Here is a 21,726-nt window from a genome sequence, read left to right on the forward strand (position 1 = left end):
TAGCACTTAAAATATATATGAAATAAAATACCCTCTAATTACAATGACTGTTGGTTTAATTAGAAATGTTTTAGTGTTGCATAAAGAACAAAAGTCACATGTAATGTCTGAGTACATCAAAAATGTATGACCTAGTAAATACAGCACTCATGTAAAACACACATCCAGCATGTTACAGTAACTGGTATGAGAACCTTGCCAAATGATTAATTCATGAGTACTTTCTGTTATGATCTGTATTATCAAACATTTGCCATCTTCTTTTTCCTTGTTTTAGGTACCAGCAGACAGGTGTTAGGTGGCTTTGGGAATTGCACTGCCAGCAGGCAGGAGGAATTCTGGGAGATGAGATGGGATTGGGCAAGACCATTCAGATAATTGCCTTCTTGGCAGGTCTGAGCTACAGCAATATGAGGACTCGTGGTTCAAATTACAGGCAAGTGCTTCTCTGCAGACTGTCAGTCTGTGGAGCTCAATTAATATTTCATCAGATGTATTACTGGTGGAGGAGGGTCCTGTGAATTATTAATGACATTTCAATTACAATATTCCTTTAATTCTTTTAGTGGGGGACATCAAAGGAAAAATTTTACGAGACAATGGAGCTGTAGGGCAGGAAAAATTAAACATGTAACACTTTTAATGAATTCCAGGCATTGATGCTTCATTTTGCAGATGAGCCACGCTAGATATTTTGGGTCAATACAGTGTCTAAGGTTACCTTCCACAAATGGATTGTTTACAAACTCAATTACATTAATATCAATAGTTTACACAATATGGAATTTTAAATTAGATGTAATACCTTTAGTTCCATTTATTAAATTTTACATTAAAATATTTGTTCTGGCAAGCCACCAGGTAAATGTTTTACAGGAAGTAGCAAGCTGATTTGCAATGAAAGTTGGAGTTTTTGATGGGCAGGGAATTATCCATGCCAAAAATTATTAGTAAGAGTAAAACCAGTAACTTATGCAGAGGAATTTCCATCTGCTTTTGTTTTTTTGTTGTTGCTGCTTTTCAAAACATATGCTAGTGTGACTGGCCTTTCTTACGAGGTATTTTATGGTTTTTTGTTACTGAACAATACTTTAAAATTTCTTCTTCATAGGTGGAATTACTTGTTTGTGTCCTCAGATTTGCAAATGCATGCATGAATAGTAGTTGATTTTTCTACTTCTGTTGGCCTGTTTACCTGATGTAAATAGCTACATGAAATTAAGCAACTATCATAGTACTGTACTAAACAAATAATTACCTTTATGTAGAGGTATGTTTAAATTACGTTTAGCTTGTACATGAATTGTAAAATAATGCTTTAAAGAGAAAATATTCCTGTTTTCTCTCTAGTTGCTTCCTACTATAGTCTTAATATAAAAATAAACTCCATAGGTCCTTCACTCAGGTCAGCTGGTTTACTTTAATATGGCTGCCTGGTTAAGGATGTATTGTACAGATTATTTTATATTCCCTACCCCACTTGGGAGACTACTGAGTTGATAGAAATCCTTCAGGGACATGTCTTGACACTGTTAAATAGTGCAAAACTACAGTAAAAGTTTAAAAAGGTCAAAATCAATTTGCCTTTTGCAAACTGCAATTTGCCCACCTAAGTTGCAGTGCTCTTTCTGCATGCAAGATAATGTGTTGAGTTTCATGTTCTGGCTGGTGCATGTCATTGAGTCCATCATGACAGTAATTCCATGGAGAGAAACAAGGTTTAATATATTGGTGAAGCTTGCTCTGATTTTGTGTGTGTGATGCTGTAAGGCTGACAGTCTAAACAACTTCATCTTTCATAGTCAAGTGTTTTCCTGCCCTGGGCTGAGAAGGCAGTAATACTGGTTACCAGTAGTACTGGTTAACTTGTTTCTACTGGATGAGTGTAGGCTGATAGGCAGGAGACTTCCTGGGCAGCCTCTCTGCAAGGCCAGCACTAAGAGGGGACAAAGCTGTGTGCTCAGCACTGTCAGTGTCTTCCAGCCTAGCTTGGGTTTCCTTACCTTGGTGTGTAACAAAAACCTTTCGTTACAGACTTGCTTTCATTTATTTGAAACCTCAGATGGGAAACTGACAGAAAGTTTATACACTGATTATTTACCCATCTGTGCTCTTCAGGATACTGAGACATAAACATAAACAGCTCAATCTCTACTTTGAGTGGCATAGATTAATTTCCATGGTGCTTAGGTAAATAAAAATCCATTGCCTCAGAAAAAGTGTGTTGCTCTTGCTGCCCTGTTTTCTTTTCTTCACTAGGGTTAGTTATTGTTTCAGCTTGAAAACATGATTTGCCGGTCCTTGGCAACTTTAGTTATAAGGAAACATGTTTTCCTGTGCAAACTTTTTCAGTGTTTAAAGATTATAAATATAGCATGAGCACAGTTTGCTTTTTCTTGGTAGTAAGTTGCAGGAATTTGAACTTACGTGCAATTCCAATTGCATCCAATTAAATAACAACAAATAAAGGATTCTTCTGAATTTGGACTCTATAAATCAGAAGCAACAGAAGAAGAAAGATATTTGGATATATTGACCAAATATGACATTGACCATAAGCTATTAGTACAATGCAGCTGTGAAAAAGGGACAGAATACAATATGGCAATATATTTGGAGTAGGAACAGGGCAGTATTATTATCTTGGTACAAGGCACTAGTAAGACTTTGGTTTTGAATGTTTTAAGTGTCACCTTTGTTCAAGGAAAACAAATATAAATTGGATAGGCAGCAGAGCAGATCTTGCAGTGTTGCAGTGATTAGGAGAATGAAAGATGCCTCCCAAGTGTAGCAAGCAGAAGTATATGATTTGTTTTGTTTTGTGGAACAGCTCAGACTGGAAGAAGCTAGATGACTCTTTTATATAAATAAATAAAAGCTCTCAGGAGAATAATAAAATGTTGGCTAGTGGAAAGTGGGTAGAGTCAGACTAGACACAGAAGAGTTTTCACACAGCCAAGCAGAGAGGGAGTGGAGTTTCTGAAAATTGATCCAAGGAGGTGTGAACTCTTTGTGTAAGCTCAGGGGGGGGAAAATCTGGATAAACCTTACATGTGAGCTTGTGTGAAAACAGACCAGGGGAATAAACAGATGTATTTTGTTACTACCCATGAAGAGTAAGAAACTAGTATGTTCTGGGAAAGTTGGCTTTTTTGCTTTAGGTATTTTTAAGAGTAGTAGCAGTGATTATTTGTATTCATAGCATAGTTGAAGTTATTTTTCATGTCTTCAAGTTGTTTCTTCCCTTTGAATTGCAGGGAGTTTTTTAATTAGACCATATAAGGTTATGTTATAGTATTTGTTCATAATAAGCAATGTCCAGGTTGTTTCTCTGCATATATATAAGCTTTTGATAAAGAATAGTATTTCTTCATGTCAGCAGTTTCTGAAGATGTTAAGGGGTTTGGGCTTTTTTTAAGCAGAGTGTTGCTGTTGTCTGAGAAATCCTTTATTGCTATCAGTGTGTGATCTTGAATGTCTACTGTGATTTTTTGGGTTGTTTATTTAGCGTCACTTGGATAGTACACAGACACAGATCAGTGTATGATAACTGAAGTTATTGCCTTTGTTTGCAGAGTTATTTTTTCCATTTTTAAAGAGCAAATATATTGGAAAAATAACTGCTAGTAACCACCACTTCATATATTTCTTACAGGATTGTTGGTATTTATTGTTGGCAATAGTATTTTTTATTTGGCTGGTGTGCAAGGGATTTTTCCCTTCTTAAGAGCAGCTCTGAACTTCATATACAGAAAGGCTTTGTTTCAGACCTCTTTAGTAATTCTCAGAAACAGTAATAAAATTACGAATAAGAAACTTATGAGACAGTTTGAGCCAAGCTCAGATCTCAACATCCATGGATGATATAGTCTGCACTTTAGATTCCTTGTCTTATCAATAAACTATGATGATGAGATTACAGTATATTACCAACATGAAGCAGAACACCTGTGTGTAAGTTCATTTGTGAGACTCTAGCTACACATTCTGTATAATAGAAGTAATAAAATAATTGCTTGTTAATGATTTCTTTTCACTTATAGAAACAGCAGTCACTAAAACCTGATTTGTAATATCACAGGAGGAAGTTCCCTTATGCCTTATTGTTTGGAGCTTTTCTATTCCTGTTTAGCTTGATAGATGCATCCATTAACTGTTCAATGAGTGGATTCTTTTAGCAGTACCCTCTTCATCTTCCTTTAAAAAACAGACTTCCAGGAAAACAAATTGCCAATTAATTTCCATAGCTCTCATATTCCACTTAAACCGTAAAATATGTCATTTTAATGTGTGTATTTTAATGAGCCACTTAATACAAATTATTTATTTCACATCAAGGTTTTTTTTCCTTGAATACTCTATTTTAGGTACCAGGGATTGGGTCCAACAGTGATTGTCTGTCCAGCTACTGTGTTGCATCAGTGGGTAAAAGAATTCCACACTTGGTGGCCTCCATTTAGAGTTGCTGTGCTCCATGAAACTGGTTCTTATACAAAGAGTAAGGTAATGATTGATGTTCATTTTGTAATTCTTGAGGCCTTTTTTTGTCACTAGCAAAAAAAAAAATCCCCTGTTGCTTATTTGCCTAATACTTCTGTGTAGAAAAGGGCTTCTTGTGCCCTTTCTCTGAATGTATTAAAAGAACAAAAAGTTCATTGTCTTGTATAGATTTCATAGTAAACTGGACTAAAAGAGGGTTGACATAGAATACATGTTTATTATGGTGAAGACTTGTATTGCCTGAACAGATTAAACATAGTAACAGGTTTCTTGCTTGAGTTTTCCTTGTGCTGTAATCCATGCTAGGAGTTTGACTAGACTGCTTGTACACCAGATAGATGCTTGTAGCACTTGTGAATCCTCTTCTTGCATTTCTTTGCATCACTATCTCATTGATCTGATATCTAATGTGTTTTGCATGCGTGGATAATTTCTCTTCAGTTGGTTGCTGCCAGTTGGTATCACTCAGTCTCATTTTCTTTAATGACAGAGTAACTTTGTTAGTTTACATTGTTTCCAGCAGTGCCTTGTCTGTCTTTCAGTTTTCTTCAACAGTCTCTTCATATACATGTTCTTAGTCTTGCTTAAGTTGGAAAGCCTGACTTGTCTGAAGTTTGAAACTTTGGTACCTTGCAGGAACAAAGCAAGGAAAACTTAGATTTTTCTTTTCCCCATCATATTTCAGATGTTTAAATGAGTTTTCAGCATTTTTAAATTTCTCTTTAAATATTTATTGAATTTCTTGTAATAACATTAAGATTATGTGGTGCTTAATTGCACTTGATTAAACGTATTCTGAAGTAATTGATGCAGTTACAGTACCTAGCAAAAAAGGAGTAGCACACTCTAATGTGCTAATAGCTTCCTGTTGTTCAATTAACTTGGTGTGTTTTCAAGCCCTAAAAGTCTGTTGACCTCAATAACACGGTCGCATGTCTTCCCAAATTAAATCATGTGTGCTTATTTTGGGCTGTTTCTTAATTAATGGACTTGACAGACTGACTCAAATTTTTCCATCTGCAGGAATAGTAAGGTTTTCAAGATTTCACCTTCCCACTGTCATCCTTCAAATACATATTCAACAACTTAAAATTGAAGATGTAAGCACTTTTGAGCAAATTTAGAGAACTGAACCTAATGCTTCATCTTCTAAGAGTGTAACAGTCCTTTAAACAGGTGTCACTGATAAGGTCTTAACCACATGCACGTTTTTTTCCTAGATGTCTCTTAATCAGAGAAGAGCAAGCGAAAGTAAGGAAAAAAACCAACTTCCCTGTTTTATTTCCCCCATACCTGCAGTAAAAATTTGCTACTAATAAATTAACATAAGTAACACTTGTACACTGAAAATATATCACATAAAATACAGGACAGGTGATTTACTCCTGCCTAGGATTTCTTTTCAAAATACATTATGAATACTTTAGTTCTGATCTTACAGCAGTTCCATCTGCTGATAATCTGTGGCATTGCAGAAGACCACTTTTGCACATCTTAACTTTGTAATGCTCATCCAGGGACCATTCTGCCTTTAAGCTCTGACATAAGACATAAAAGAATAAGTTACGTTAAATAAATATTAAAAGAGTGGTTAAACTGCATAAGTTCTTTGAGATTAATTTTACTTAGCCAAAAGCCAACTCCCTGTTCACCTGTAGTCACAGTGTGGCACAGGCTTGTTTGGAATTAACAGACAATTCCAGTATTCACCTGTTCTATTTGTGTATCCTAGTTTATCATAAAGTAAATGAGAAGAGTTTCATGTTGGACAGCTCCAGGAGAGGATTGGGGAACTGAACTTTGTTATCAGCTTTGGAGTGAGAAAGGTCATTTCAGCCTCTGAGGGGGCTACAATTTTCTGAACCAGTGGAGGAACACTTTTGTCCTCCAGACTAAATGGATTGTCAGTGAAGATCTTAATAGATTTTGAGGACTACCTTATCCTGTAGTGGTTGGCCAGCAGGTTGTGGTAAAACCCAGTACTGCAGTTTGTTCTCTACAAGTCTATGAAAGAGGCATAGGTGATTCTAAGGACAAAGATTAGTTGTAACACTATTGGATGAGAATTTCGGAGAAAAAGGGTTAAGCAATGACAAGTGTCCCATAAGGCAGGACAGTATTTCATAGCAGAAACACACAACAGCTGAAGTTTCATTTGATAAAATTTAAGTTGATGTTTTAGGTGAGATGGATGGATGTAATTTTTCCCATAACATTGTCAGGAATCCTGAAATCTTTGCAAATACTAAATCTTTCAACATTGGTTAAATCATTTGGTTTTATGAATAGGCATTTTCTGGTGTATCTTCTAAGATGCACAAGCATTGATGCAAGAGCCTGTCTCCCAGCTCTTCAAAGGTGCCCACAGAAGTATTTCACTTGACAGTGAAGAGTAGGGAAGACATCTGTTCTGATTGCTTCATCATAAATTGATTCTAGGCAATACTTCCCACAGCTGTTCAGTTAGTGACACTTCTTTAGTGTTACAAATGGACTTTGAGCAACATGGTAAGTGAAAGGTTCTCTGATTTTTACCTTTTTTACCAGTCTGTTTTGATTTTCTTTGCAAGCAGTTATAGGATTTTCACAGTAATAGTATGAAATAGCAGCCTGAATTGTGATTGCCAGATTGGCTGCAAATCTTGTCAGCCTGTTTCAGCTCAGTCATTGAGACATCTCACTACTATAATATTTGTGGAGTTTTTAGCATATGCAAAGCTTCAAAAGAGACACTCATTAATCTTTTTCTAAAATAACAATGGTAGAAAATTTTGACAGTAAAGGAGGGAAATATAAATTTCCCATTTTGCCCCTTGGACTCTAACTAAAGGTTTCAGCTATCTATAAAGGGAGACAGATTGGTATTTTAGATGATCGAAGGAAGACACAGTAGCAAGTTGGAGGGATTTCCAAGACTTTTGAGCTTGTTTAAGGCATTCAGATGAAATGCAAAACTTGCTCTTTTTTAAAATTATTATTATGTGTGATTACAGAAGATTATTTAGCTTTTCTAGGATGACGAATGTGCTTAAGTTGGAGCAGTAGGTGGAACCAGATTTAAGTAATAGTCTTCCCCTGTGAAGTCAGCTTTCAGTTTGAACAAGGTATAGCATTTGTGGCTAAATGTCCTGAAGTGCTGTCTTATGCTATTAAGTTCCTACTATGGTTTGTCCTGTTGTTTTAAAACTTCTGTTGGCACATGAGCATTTGTAAATCATAGAATGTAAGAGGCAGCATGAACTTTGGTTATCATGTTTAACATATCACATATGGAAGGAGGCTGTATTTTTTAAGTTCAAGGCTGAACATTTAATTTCCTAATCTTTAGAATGGGTATCACTGAGGTTAACAATTCCTTCTGATGTTAGTCACATACTGTTTATAAATGTGTAACTTTGCATTTTCTTATTCTGGTCAAACGCAGGACACACAATGCAGCCCTAGAAAGTAATTATCAAGTTCATGATACTTGCAGCTGTTAAACCATCTATTTCAAGATGACTTTACACATGAAATATTTCACTGAAGGGTATTTCCAGAGAAAAAATAAAATTTAGGCATGCCTTAATCTAACTAAACAAGAAAACTGTGGATTAAAGAAATAAAATATATACATAAATATATATATATATTGATATTTTGATATATATATTTTATATATATATTAATATATTTTATATACAAAATATTGTAAAATATACTAAATTATAAAATGCCACACCCTCAAGAGTTTGTACCCAATATTAGATCCATTAGCATGTTTTAAAATATTTAGAATTATTCCAAGAACTGCACTTAAAGTGAAGGCAACCTTGAAAAGGTACCCAATGCAGTAAAATGAGACTTAGTAAGTGCTGTAGTGTGAGTTGATAAAATTGTGTTGTTCTGTTTCTTCATTGTCAGCACAAATCCTTGTTTATTAAAAATTTAGCTTGAAGGAAACTTTAATTAATTACAGGTTCAGTAAATCCTGACTAGGATTCTGCCTTGGTGTGTTTACAATGAATGGCCTTCATGTGCCTGTGTTTCACTTCTGTTCTCTCTGCTACCTGACAGCGTGATTTATGGCTGTTGTTTTCTACGAGTCCACTGTTTGCCCTCTAGGAGGGATTGGTCTCTTGAGCCTCCATAATAACAGCAGCACTTTCACAAAACATCTTTTAATGACAAGAGTATAGCATTCTGTAAGTCAGGCTAATTGCAGACATACCCTATTAATTGCAAAAATTAGGAGAGGTTACATATTTTACAAGCTTTTAATTTTAAATCACCCGAGATGATTTGTCTTAAGTGTTTGGGTAGTGATGTCTACAATATTCTATGACAGACCATTGCTGAGACTTGAGAAAAGTTGCAGACTATGGATAATGTACCAGGTAGAATTAAGCTTTGGATGTCCACACCTGCAGAGAAATCCTACTCTGTCTGTAATACAAATTATTCTAAAGATTACATATTCTCTTGAGACTTGTGATACCAACATAAAATAATGTGTTGTGGTTTTATCAGGAGATGATAATCAGAAAGCAGATATTCCTGAACAGTTAAAAGAGTTTTTTGAATCTTGGAGTGTGTGTGAGTAAGTAATTTTACAGTAAAAGGTCATGGATATTGACACCATCTGAGTTTTTGACGTGGGTTTTTCCCTTTTGTTTGGTTTTTAATTGTTTTTTGTGGGTTGTGTTTTAATTAAAAGGCACTTCTAGTAATAATGGGTTTGTCTTTACTTCAGCAAATTTAGTGGTAGTTGTACTTTCTGTTTTTCCCTTCTCTTCATCTGCTGTTTAAGTCTTCTAGATTCATACATGGAGGATAACTGCAATAAAGATGAGTCCTGAACACTGTCAAAAATTATATAGACTGTCCCTGCCCTACATAACTTGCAGCTATAAAGGCTAGTAAAAACTTGGGGAAAGGCTAAAGCTTACAAGAGAAGCAAAAATTTGAAGATTGGTAGCAACTCTGTTAATCTTATAATGAGAAAGGTTAGACAGAATTTAGGATTAAATAAATAGATTTTTGTATTTGTTTTTCAGTATTTCACTTGTTTAATTTTCCTCTAACATTCTTGCTTGCAGTACACAAAGCTGGGTTTGTGAAGAGAATATAGGAGAACTTGAAGAAACCCATTACGTTAATCAAATACAATGTTTGGTTTTTCAGACATTACCTTTGAAAAGTTTAAAATAAAAACCACTGTTTCCTTCTGACCAGGCTTTTTGTAAATTCTCAATTGCTATAACACAGTATTCAAGTGCTTCATATCTTTCACAGAGGAGCTAAGAATAATATAATCAAAATCTTGCATATACTTATTTTCTTTGCAAAGCAAATTATAGATCTGCTTTTATATTACTTATAAACGTACCTTGGGTAGCAAATCTGTGTGTGTAGCCCTGAGGATTCTGTCCCACTGACAATGTTCACCTTTTGTTTTTAGGTGAAATTAATTCATGAAATTGCTTCATGCCATGGGATTTTAATTACATCTTACTCGTACATTCGTCTGATGCAAGACAACATCCACACGTATGATTGGCACTATGTCATTCTGGATGAGGGTCACAAAATCCGAAATCCAAATGCTGCAGTCACACTTGCATGCAAGCAGGTACTTTATAAAAAATAAATTTAAAGTGCTCTGGAGGAGGCTCCAATGTCTAGTAGCCTATCATAAAAATATATGTTTGATCATTAAAAAATAATAAAAGCATGCATCACAATGGTCTGTATTTGACTATTTAACTTACTTAACGTTTTTAATGAATTTATGTGGGTAAATTTACACAAGTATTCTAGAGGAAAAAAAATTTAAAATTTTAAGTTGCATAGTAATTTATCAGTACTGATAAATGTCAGATTGCTGGTGTGAATTTTCTGCTAACACTTTGTGAACAGTGTATTGCAAAAATCTAGTTTTTTTCATGAGTGTGAGGCCACATATTTTGGCATGAGAATTTATTGATTGTGGAGGTGAATATCCTCTGAGGTAGGAGGCAGGATACACCAGGAACCATGAAAATAACTTTCTTTTGGTTTTGTGGTTTTTATTAATAGTTCCGCACACCCCATCGAATCATCTTGTCTGGCTCCCCTATGCAAAATAACCTAAAGGAGCTCTGGTCCCTCTTTGACTTTATATTCCCAGGAAAATTGGGAACCCTCCCTGTGTTCATGGAGCAGTTTTCTGTCCCAATAACCATGGGAGGATATTGCAATGCCTCTCCTGTCCAGGTAAATGCATCCAAAATATCATTTTGCTTGAAGGAAACTGTTCCAGCCATTACTGTTGTTTCTAAATCAACTTCTAAATGTACTTAAAGCTGTGTGTTCTAGACACTAACCAAAAAAAGAGCTGTGTGTATGCATTACTGCTGCTTGTGTAAAAAAATCATTCAGCTGAGACTGTTTCATTTATACATGAATGCACCTTATATACAAGGTTTTCTTGTCAAAAGCCCTAAAGTTTAGGTCATTAGAAGTATTTTTTGCTATGAGGATAAACAGATTGGAATGGAAGGTGACTGATCTCACATTTTAATGTATTTAAATAGAACTTTTCTGTTTGCTATCAAGCTTTGGCAAACTATGCAGTAAGTGGAATCCTGAAATCCTGTCTAGAAACAGTTTTTATTTTAAAAAGCTAAATTAGGTGTTGGAAGTCTGGAAGTAGATAAACTAATTTTGAAAGCAAAAAATTACTTGGGAAATTATTTTGAATAAGTGTCTATTAATCTTTGTAGTTGTGTTTCTCAATATTGAGGATAGCTTAAATAGTTTTCTGTTTTTAACTAGATAGTAAATAAATTGTCTGCATCATAATCTGCAGACTAAGTTTCATATAAATGCTATTAAATTTGTATCCTTTTAACTACTGTTTTTAATGTTTTTCCATGCATGCATTGCTGAAGTTTTATTTTCAAGTTTAAGTACTTCTCTTGTATACGTATTAGTAATGTACTAAGTTGGCCTTTCAATTGTTTTTATATATAAATAATTTATTATATTGTTTGCCTTGTTTTAAGACAAATTAAGTTATTTTTAGTCATTATTACAGTTAATACCTATCTCACACATCCATTACCCCTTATAGAACTGCATACTCCATTTAGGGCCCGAGTGACCTTTCGTTTCTGTGATCATGGGGATTTTCTTGTTCTGATGTTTTCTTAGAGGTCTCAAGTGTGCACTAATCTTCACTTATTGTCTGGTAACCACCATTGCTGCAGGCTTCTTTTTTGATCTTCAGTATATGTATTAGTACTTTTTCATGAGGATCTTGGTTTTGTACAGATTTATATTCACTTCTTTCTTTGGTTTCTAAATTAAATATCTTATTCTGGTCTCTTTTAAAGAGTAATCTGAGGTATCTGAGGAAGCCTTCCTTACTCAGTTTTATTGTTACTAACATAAATTTTATTGCAATTCATGTTGTGTTGAACAGAAACTATAGATATTATTTCTTTTTATTTTATTTTTTAATTTTTTTTAAATTTTTTTATTATCCATTTTATTAGGATTTTCCTATTGCTGATTATATAATTTTGCTAGTTGCTGGAATTAATATCAAGAACCAAAATACAACTTGTGCCGATTCTTCCTTTTTTCAGGTAAAAACTGCATACAAATGTGCATGTGTGTTACGGGACACCATAAACCCCTACCTACTGCGAAGAATGAAGGCTGATGTAAAAATGAGCCTTTCACTTCCAGATAAAAATGAACAGGTTTGCTTATTTTCACTACTAGATCCGAGTCCTCACTCTCCCCAAAACTCAGTCTTTCATGAAAATTTGGAAATAATTTGTGCGAGTAGCAGATAAAATGGTGGTTTAACTAAAGATAAGGTGCAGAGCTTTCAAGATTCATATTCTTTCACCATTGTACTGAGTATCAAATTACTGCTGTCTTGCAGGGTCTGTATGAGTTCACTTATCTAAAAAGTAAAGGGTAGATGAAGTGGAGTCAGGGCTACTTAATGCTGTCCCCTTGGGTCTCAAGTGCATTGAAATGAGTTGTCTGTCTGTTTCCTTTTGTACAGCAGGAAACAATTCAGCATTGTTTCCTGTCCTAGAAAGATTAATTTGGGCAGCAAATAATACAGAAATACTTGCTGGCAGTTGTTCATATTGCAAGCTAGCTGGCCTATACATTATAATAAATTTTCAAAATACTAGCCTTGTGGTGTGAAACTTGTTTGCTTTACTACAAGGTGGCATGTTTCTTTAGGAAACATTTTCATTCAAAGTAGAGGAGGCTGAAAGTATTGGTTAACTGAAATTCCTACAAATACTCACTTGTAATTATTAGCTGCTTCTTCAGGTTTCAGTGCTTCAGGCATTTATGTTCTGTTCTGACTCCTTTCCTGTCTTCTCACTTTAAAAGAGAAGTAGACATGTTAGTCTTTGTAAGACAGTCCTGAAAGGTACATAATAAATAAATAGGCCATACTGTGTATATGCAGCCTAATGATCTTTTTTAAACCAATTTTTTAATTTCTATATACTATTTTTAACCAACTTCTTAATGTCTAGATATTAAAGAGTCTGGGCTCCTTAATCTAAAGAATGTGATCATAGACAGTTTAAATAAATTTGATTTTTGCTCTTGCCAGTCACAGGGCACTACATCAGTTTGATATAGAGCATAACATTGGGTGCCTTGCAGGATGCAAGGAAGTGATTTTGTTCAATTTTAGCCCGTCAGAACACCTAAAAAATCATTATATTTCATGCTTAAGGTCTAAAGACAGGACAGACCACATCTGCTAAACTTCTAAGAATTTGCAAGTTGTAAGGGAGGTGACTGATGCACAATGGAAAGAGTTTACTATAAACAGCTTTGAGAGAATGCTAACATTGCACAGTTACCTCATTAAAACTAGAAAATGGCAGCACTTCCAAAACTAAAGCGATTTGAGGGGAAGATCTAACTACTGGGAAAGAGCACATAAAACTCATGAAACACATCTTGATGATCATGTTCATTCTCTTGAATTCTCTTTTTTTTTTATTTCTAGTGATTTCTATGCAGTATCTTTTGACTTAGTATTTCTGTATGTCACACATCTTTGAACTTTCACTGTAGCACATGGTAAAATTCTAAAATTCCCACAGGTTGGGCTTGAGTGGTTGGTTTGTTTTGTAGGTCCTGTTTTGCCGTTTGACAGAGGAGCAGCGCCAAATCTATCAAAATTACATCAACTCTAAAGAAGTTTACCAGATTCTCAATGGAGACATGCAGGTGGGCATTAATAAGGATAGTGACAGGTATGGTTTGATGGATAAAATCATGGATTGGCCCTTGCACTCTTCTAGCTGAATTCTGAGCAGTAGGGGAAGCAAACACACTGATCTCTATTCAGTTTTTGTAGTTGTCTATTTTTTTTCTCAGAAATGTTAGATGAGATACATTGGAGTTAGGGATCCATATGTACTGACATGACCAGATAAAAGTAGGAATGGAATGAACTTCACAGTATGTTTGTGATCTTGGGAACAAATTCTGCTTTTTGGATGACCTGTTGTAGGTAACTGTATTCATGCTTTTAACCAATTGCCCAAGTGAAGCAAAGGAAAAGCATAGTTACTCCTGGGAGTACAATTCAGGTGTGATAACTTCGTTATGATTTCACAGTATTAACAGAAAGCAGAGCAAATAAGCAAACATCCTTGTTACTGTCTTACTAGTCACTTCTCAACATCTTCTGCCTCCATCCTCATAATGTAAGTGTTGTAATTGCTGTGGCCCAAAGAGAAAGTGGCATAATTGGGGTACATTTTCAGTTGCTGGCTGCTGCTGCCTGTGTAGAATCTGCTATTCCCTGTGGCTCCTATGTTGCACACATCTGGTTTGTTTGACATTTTTATGCATGCAATGGAGGTGTCTCCCTTCCATTTTCGTCCTTGTTAGTAGGAGGACAGGTATTATGTGTTGGCTATAATGTGTAATTCACCATATTTTCTTGTCTTGTGAGCTGTGAAATCCATTCTTGCTGCATACCCAGTGGCTCCAGTCAGTGGTATGGTCAGCATGGCCATATATATTGCAGTCCTGTACACAGAACATGTTGACCTTATTACTGTTTTGACTTTTTTTAATTTTCCAGATCTCAAAAAGGTATAGTGGGCAAATTTTTTCAAGTGCATAGCCATTTTAATTATCCCAGTGAAATTTTCTTTAAGGAGCTTGTTCTTTTAGAGATGGCTGGTACAAGACTCTGCAGAAATTTACCTAAGATGTTACAAAATGGGCTATCATATTTACTAGGGATCTGAAAATTTTGAACAGTAAATGTCAATGCTTTTATTAGATATTCTGTGATGACAACAGTGAATCCCAGCTGAAAAACAGCATTGTAAAAACAAACCATAAATTATGGGCAGGCTCATCCAGCTTGTAGTGCTAAAAGATAGAGGGATTCATTGTTTCAAGCTAGTTCATTTTTCAGAATATTCAGAAGTATAAATAACACTTGTAATATTATTGAATGAATAACTGAATAGAATTCTCCTAACATGGCATCAAAAGTGGTAATTTCAGTTTTGTATGTTTGTTCAAATATGTTAATTCATTTATTCTTTGTTATCATGCATTCTGGTGGGCATACTGACTATCCTCAAGGTCTGTCTTAAGTTACCTGCTAATATGATAGGAGTTGGAAGGAAAGACATGATAATTTCATGATTTCAAGAAAGAAATTGGTGGCATTTTTCCTTTTGAGTGAGAAAAACATGGCCTAACAGCTAGGGAGGGACTGGTTTTACTAGTGTGGATATTGTTGCAGAATTCCCTTAACATTGTCACCAGAATAGGCTGACAAGTACATAAAATTTCAATCACTTTCTTTTGTACTGATTTTTCCTAAAACTTTCCCTTAAGCAAGTATTAGCATGAAAACATTATTAAAAATAAACATTAATGGTGAGTGGATTAATCTATTGCTGTTTATTTTTTTTTCCCACAAGCCATAAGGACAAGTATTCGTCATGAAAAAAGAAATATTTTTCTCTTGTATTCTTTAGATTCTCTTAGGACTATCAACTTTGAGAAAGATTTGCAATCACCCTGACTTTGTTGCTGATAGTCCCAGACTTCTGAAGAGTGTGCCAGATGCTGAAGCAGAGGATCCAAATCAATTTGGATATTGGAAACGTTCTGGAAAAATGATAGTGGTAGAATCCTTGCTGAAAATATGGCACAAGCAAGGTCACAGAGTGCTGTTCTTTACTCAGTCAAGACAGGTAAGATGAGCTATTGTTTTTAGTTTTAGCTATTACTAGTACTTAAAACGTGTGTGAGAGTTCCAAAAAACCTGTAAGTAGAACCACCTTTTGTAGTGTCTTTCTCATAAAATCAATATCTTACTGAAATGACTGATCTCTTTGGAATAATCAGAGACCAGTTCCCAAACTCAGCAAGCTTTACCGAAATGGCACAGCATTGTGAGCATTGTGGCAGTGGCCCAGTTTCAATACACTGGGTCAAAGCTGTGTCAGTTGTGCCCACATGGTCCCAGGCTGTCCCTGCTGTGTAGTTCCAGGACACAGTTGGTATCACTTTTCATGCTCTCTGCGGTGTCTGTGCACCTCTGATCGTCAGAATCGCTCCCTTCAGGACAGTGGCACAGGCAGTGACCTTTGTTTGTTTTCCCTGCGTACTCACTGTTTTGTCTTCCTTCTGTGGATTTCCTTGGGATGCTGCACACCAGCCTGCTTAATTGTCTTGGAGCTATGGCCCTGAACTTCCAAATCAAGCTCAAATATTCCACTGCATTCAGCTGTGAAATTTTTTTGCCCCATTTACATAAGTTGTTTTTCTGTCATTTAAGTGTTTCAGGTTTTTCATTGTTGTTGTTTGTTTGATTGACACTGCAGTTAGTGCTAGAAATTCTTACAGGTTCATCATATAGATGCTCAGTCTTCACATCTGGATTTCATTAAATCTTTTCCATCACCACAGATGATGCAAATACTTGAAGTCTTTGTGAGATACAGAAACTATTCCTACCTCAGGATGGATGGCACCACAGCAGTAGCTTCCAGACAGCCTCTTGTAACAAAATACAATGAGGTGAGATGTTCCTTCCCACACATGAATACATATTAATGAGTATGATTGAATTCTTCCATTCCTTTTTTTCTGTTTTTAAATATACTACTTCAGGTTGGAGACACAAACCTGAGGAGTTCAGGGAAATGAAACCCCTGTATTTGTAAGAGAGGGGAAAAAAGTAATCTCTTATTTCATACATAAAGTTGGGTTTTCTGCTAAGGAAAGAAACACATTTGAGAAGGGGGAAAAGCAATTTTATTGGATAACAGTAAATGAAATTTAGATCAGACTACTTTAATTTGTCAAAAGAAATACTAGATGAGCAAGGAAAATGCATTCCTTCTCTTGGCTTCCTTTGCATCTTTGCCTATAATGCTGATAAAATAATCCAGGAAAGGATTATTTTTTTAATGTTACATTTTGCTAATTCTTGCTTTAGTAAATTCTCTCTTGTATCACAGGATAAATCCATATTTCTTTTTCTTCTAACAACTCGTGTTGGTGGCATTGGAGTTAACTTGGTTGGTGCTGACCGGGTTATTATTTATGATCCTGACTGGAATCCCAGTGTAGACACACAGGTGAGTTTGATTTATTACATTCCATTTACCAGCTGAGTTGAAATAAAACTGAAGCTGAAATGACATTTATCTCCTCAAAGAGTGTAAAGCACTATGTTGCTGTTTCCTAAGTTGCTGTTCCCAGCAATGGTCACTTAGGGTGCAGCTCCACATTATCATTACTCTTGTGGCAAAGCCAATTTAAGTGGTTCCCACCAGCATAAGGTATATGCTGTTATACCTTACCACTCTTCAGTATTGTTGATTCATGTAGTCAGTTACAGTGCAGTCAAACAAACAGTTCAAATGACCTTGTGTTTTTAAAATAAATAAACCAGATGTTTCTGAAGGGAAAGTACAGCTGTGTAAGCTCTTGAACAGGCAGGACTGCTGGTGGTGATAATGCAGGGTGAGAAGAGGAGAGCAGATGCTGCTCACACTGGCTTTCTCACTAGATGATACGTAGCTGTGACCTTAGAGAGCTGCTCTAAGCTTTTAGAAGTTGTTCATTATCTCATCTTATCTTACTCACAGTGTGGTAAGACTCTCTTTTATCAAATCATGTAGCAGTTATATGGTGCTTACAAGTTTGAGAGGAAAAAGCTTTTTTATAGCAATCCTGTGTAGCTCTGAGATCTGCAAGTGTCTGACTTACAGTGCTCTGTATTAGTGGTTGGTTCAAGATGTTTGTAGGAAAGATTTCAGTTAAGTTAAAGAAGAAAAATTCAAAGGAAAGGTGTGTGTTAACACTCTATTGGGAAATTTCCTTCTGGAATAAGTCTATGTAAAGTACATATTCTAGGTAAAATTCTGATTTTAACATAATCTATGTATTGGCAATTTTTGCATAGATTGGTACAACTGGAGACTTTCTAGATCTTTTTCCTGTCCTGCTGAGTTAATTATCCTATGCTCTAGAAATGCCACTTCTTGAAGTAATTGTTAATGTCCAAGCTAAGTTTGAAAGAGCATTATCATTAGCTCTCTGTCAGACACGTTGGAGAGGCTCATATCTGGTAACCAAACCTTTGTGTTCCAGGCTCGGGAACGTGCTTGGAGGATAGGCCAGAAGAAAGAGGTGACTGTGTATAGGCTGCTCACTGCAGGGACTATTGAGGAGAAGATATACCACAGGTCAGTCAAAAGGATTTCTTGGATACAGCTGCATGCTCAGAAAAATGCTTTTAGCAAATCCAAGGTGGTGTAACAGTGACATAACTGTGCATGTCCACACATTGCTTCTAATCTCCCACCTCGGTCGAGGTGGGCACATCACGGAAAACTTTTAAAAATTCCTACTGAGAAATGGAGAACCTTTTTCTCATACTATACTCCCAGCTGTACTGCTCCATCCCTAGCAGCAAGATACATGTGTTAAATATACCTAATCAGTCTGTTCCAGCAGCTGTGTCCAGCACATCCAGAATTCCCTGTAAAACATAGTATGAGGCATAGACAGAAAACAGTCAGCACCTTATTCAAAACATGAGACTCAACTAGTCTGAAATGCAAATTAAAATCATCAAGTTCTTTATATTCTCCTTGGGATGTATCAAGATGTATGTGGCACGTAGATTTATTTACTACTCTGCAAACCCAATTTGATTTTATTCCCAATTCATTCCAAAGTGAAAGAATTAAATCCCAATAACTACCAGTCATATTCATGTTATTTATTCCAAAGTGTAGCTAAAGCCTTTGAAGTGCTTGTATTTCAAAATCAATGAAATCTTTTTGGTTTGCTTTCCCATTCAGCTTTCTCAGTAGTTAGCTTCACTCACATGAATTCCAGATGAATGTACATGGGAATCCTGTGTCTGGACTTCATTCTTCAGAACTGAAATACCCTCTTGGAAAATTCAGAAGAACAAAAAGCTCTAAATAATGAAATGCCCATGCTTACTGTTTTCCTATGTTTTCTTGCCTGTAAATGAAAACTTAGTTTTTTGACCACTGAATTTAAAAATATTTTCCCAGCTTAATCTCAGCAGAACCAAAAGTGTGATAAAACTGTTCAAGAGAACTATTTCCAATTCCATTTAAGGATGTACTTTTTGTACAGAATAAAACAGCTTTTGCTCTAGGCACTATGTACTACAGACATGGCACAGAAGCAGTTTTACCAATACTAGAAGATTCTTGCAGCTTTGTACAGATTTTTTCCTTTTGGTCCTCTGTAGGTGGGCTCTTTTCTTCTCAGCCACAAGTCTTGATTCCCCTTTTCTTGTCTGTCATGCAGTCATCACTATCAGACTGAGCTACTCTGCTGCTTTTGTTTCCTCCAATCAATTGAACCCATAAAATGTTGTCATTTTAACAAGCTGTAGTTTTTTCTTTCAGGAGCTTTCTGTTTGTTCTATTGTTACATATGCAAGCTTTTCAATTTTAATGAACAAAAAAGTTCTAGCTGTGAAGTTATTTATTGCTTAGTTAAGGGATGCCTCATAGGACATCTCAGGATAGTGGTTACCTGTTGTGTTATGGGGTTGTTTAAAAAAATAATAAATCCCTGTGTTTAACAATTTACTTGGTTGTTTGGAAGTTACTAACTCAAGATGGTCTTTTGGAAACTAACATTGTCTTCCCACTGCTTAATTGTTCTGCAGGGTAATGTTTGTGCTTATAGTTTTCTGTTTAAGTACTGTACTCAGTACTTAAACATAGTTAGGCATTGTTTCATGCACCAAATATTTGTTTTCTTTTTTAGACAAATCTTCAAACAGTTTTTAACAAACAGAGTGCTGAAAGACCCTAAGCAGAATCGCTTCTTCAAATCCAATGACCTGTATGAACTATTTACTCTGAACAGCCCAGATGTGTCTCAGGGGACAGAAACAAGTGCAATTTTTGCAGGTACATGGGAGTTTTTTTCTGTTTGTGTGGAAGAAAAAATGTCTTAATTGTTTGTTAAATGGATACTAATTTTATTCATCCCTCAGGTACTGGTTCAGATGTTCAAGTCCCAAAGCCACCTGCTAATGGCACTTCTAAACGTGACGTCCATCTTGCAGAAAGCAGCTCACACAAGAAGAAGTCCTCCAATTCCTATTCCACCACACACATGAAAGATTCTTCTTCTAAAGCAGTAGAGACAAGTGAGGAAACCAAGGGAACCTTGGAAGCCTTTGACCAAAATAGCTACACAAAAGATAATGCACAAGCTGCTGCTGATACAAATTCATTCAATGAAAGCAAGGAAGAATGCTTAGAAAGTGATGAGAAATGCATGTCCCAGTCAGTGCCATGCAGTGCAGGGTCTGCAGAGAATGCAGAAGGTCTGGCTGCCGTGGTGGCTGGTGAGGGACGTGGAGCAGATAATGCAGATGCCAGGACAGATCTCAGCCTCGCTTGTGATGCAGCTGGCTCTTGGGAACAGCAGGATGCTAAAACTGAAGATGGGCAAATTGATAATAATCATTTTAAGTGTATCTCAAAAACAAAGCACAAGGTGGATGTGCTGTCACATGAGAGCCACAGAGACAAGTCGAAGAAGAAACATCACAAAGACGCCAAATTCGAAGGCAAGCGCATTCCTCATCTTGTGAAACAAAAGCAATACAGAAGGGAGAACAGTGAAGAGCAAGACTCAAAGAAAAATGATGACTATGTCTTGCAGAAACTTTTCAAAAAATCAGGTAACAGTTGTTGTTTGGCTGCTGACTAAACAGATGTATATAAAACCTACGCAAATGAGGGAAAGAGCAGATCTGTTACTCTGATGGTTAGAGCTGCAATAAAAAACGTTTGTTTTGTTACTTTAATGAAACATCAAATGTTCATTGTTTAAATTTAATTTAAATTTAATTCCAGTTGACTTTAATTCAAATTTGCTAGTTACCTTTGCACAAACTGTTCAGAGAGATCCACATTTCTGGATATAGAAGTATGTGCAGTGTTTCTCCTGGATATTTCCAGGATGTAATCAACCTTCATTTACACAAGGGTTTCACTTCTGTCTGTCCTGTCCATAACAATGGAAATTATCAATTTGCCCACATAATTGCCAGGTCTGTTGTGAATAATGACCTCATCAGCACACCAGAAGTGATTTGCTGTCAGATTGATTGCTTAACTGATAAAGAAGGGGGTTCTTTCATTAGAAATTACTATACTGATGTACTTACTATAATCACCCTGAAGAAGGAAAAATGCAATTGTGGCATTCACCTAAAAAGTGAGTATTTGATTTTCACTTAAATTAAGAAATGTCGTCCTTCCCCTTTTTTATCCTCTGGTTTTAGGGGTACACAGTGTTATGAAGCATGATGCCATTATGGATGCCTCCAATGCAGATCATGTGCTGGAGGAAGCAGAAGCGAGCAGAGTGGCCCAGGACGCTTTGAGAGCCCTGAGACTGTCTCGTCAGCAGTGTTTAGGAGCTGCTTCTGGTGTGCCAACCTGGACAGGCACGAGTGGTCTTTCAGGTGCACCATCAGGAATAAAGTGAGTTCAGTTCTCACTCTGCTTTCCCAAAAACAGAGGAGTTGCTTAGGATGTTAAAGATATACATTTTTTGGTCTTAGTATTTGCAGTAACATGTATCAGGGCGTGTTTTATATGTAATATAGACATGAAAGCATATTACAAGCATAGGTAATCCATTCTGAAGTAC

General features: G+C 36.0%; 1 protein-coding gene across 3 annotated transcripts in view; it reads left to right on the top strand.

Moving 5' to 3' along the window:
• ERCC6 (ERCC excision repair 6, chromatin remodeling factor) overlaps positions 1–21,726 on the top strand; it is a 43,051-nt gene that overhangs the window by 18,357 nt on the left and 2,968 nt on the right. For all 3 annotated transcript variants that reach the window (XM_054636874.2, XM_054636875.2, XM_054636873.2), the window contains 13 exons: positions 278–436; positions 4,368–4,503; positions 9,941–10,111; positions 10,558–10,734; positions 12,111–12,227; positions 13,648–13,743; positions 15,525–15,743; positions 16,462–16,572; positions 17,016–17,135; positions 18,154–18,248; positions 19,822–19,967; positions 20,054–20,749; positions 21,356–21,557. In XM_054636874.2, the coding sequence (XP_054492849.2) occupies positions 278–436; positions 4,368–4,503; positions 9,941–10,111; positions 10,558–10,734; positions 12,111–12,227; positions 13,648–13,743; positions 15,525–15,743; positions 16,462–16,572; positions 17,016–17,135; positions 18,154–18,248; positions 19,822–19,967; positions 20,054–20,749; positions 21,356–21,557 (2,445 nt within the window). The remainder of the gene's footprint in view (positions 1–277; positions 437–4,367; positions 4,504–9,940; positions 10,112–10,557; positions 10,735–12,110; positions 12,228–13,647; positions 13,744–15,524; positions 15,744–16,461; positions 16,573–17,015; positions 17,136–18,153; positions 18,249–19,821; positions 19,968–20,053; positions 20,750–21,355; positions 21,558–21,726) is intronic.

The sequence above is a fragment of the Agelaius phoeniceus genome, chromosome 9, assembly GCF_051311805.1.
Source record: "Agelaius phoeniceus isolate bAgePho1 chromosome 9, bAgePho1.hap1, whole genome shotgun sequence".
Classification (NCBI taxonomy): domain Eukaryota; kingdom Metazoa; phylum Chordata; class Aves; order Passeriformes; family Icteridae; genus Agelaius; species Agelaius phoeniceus.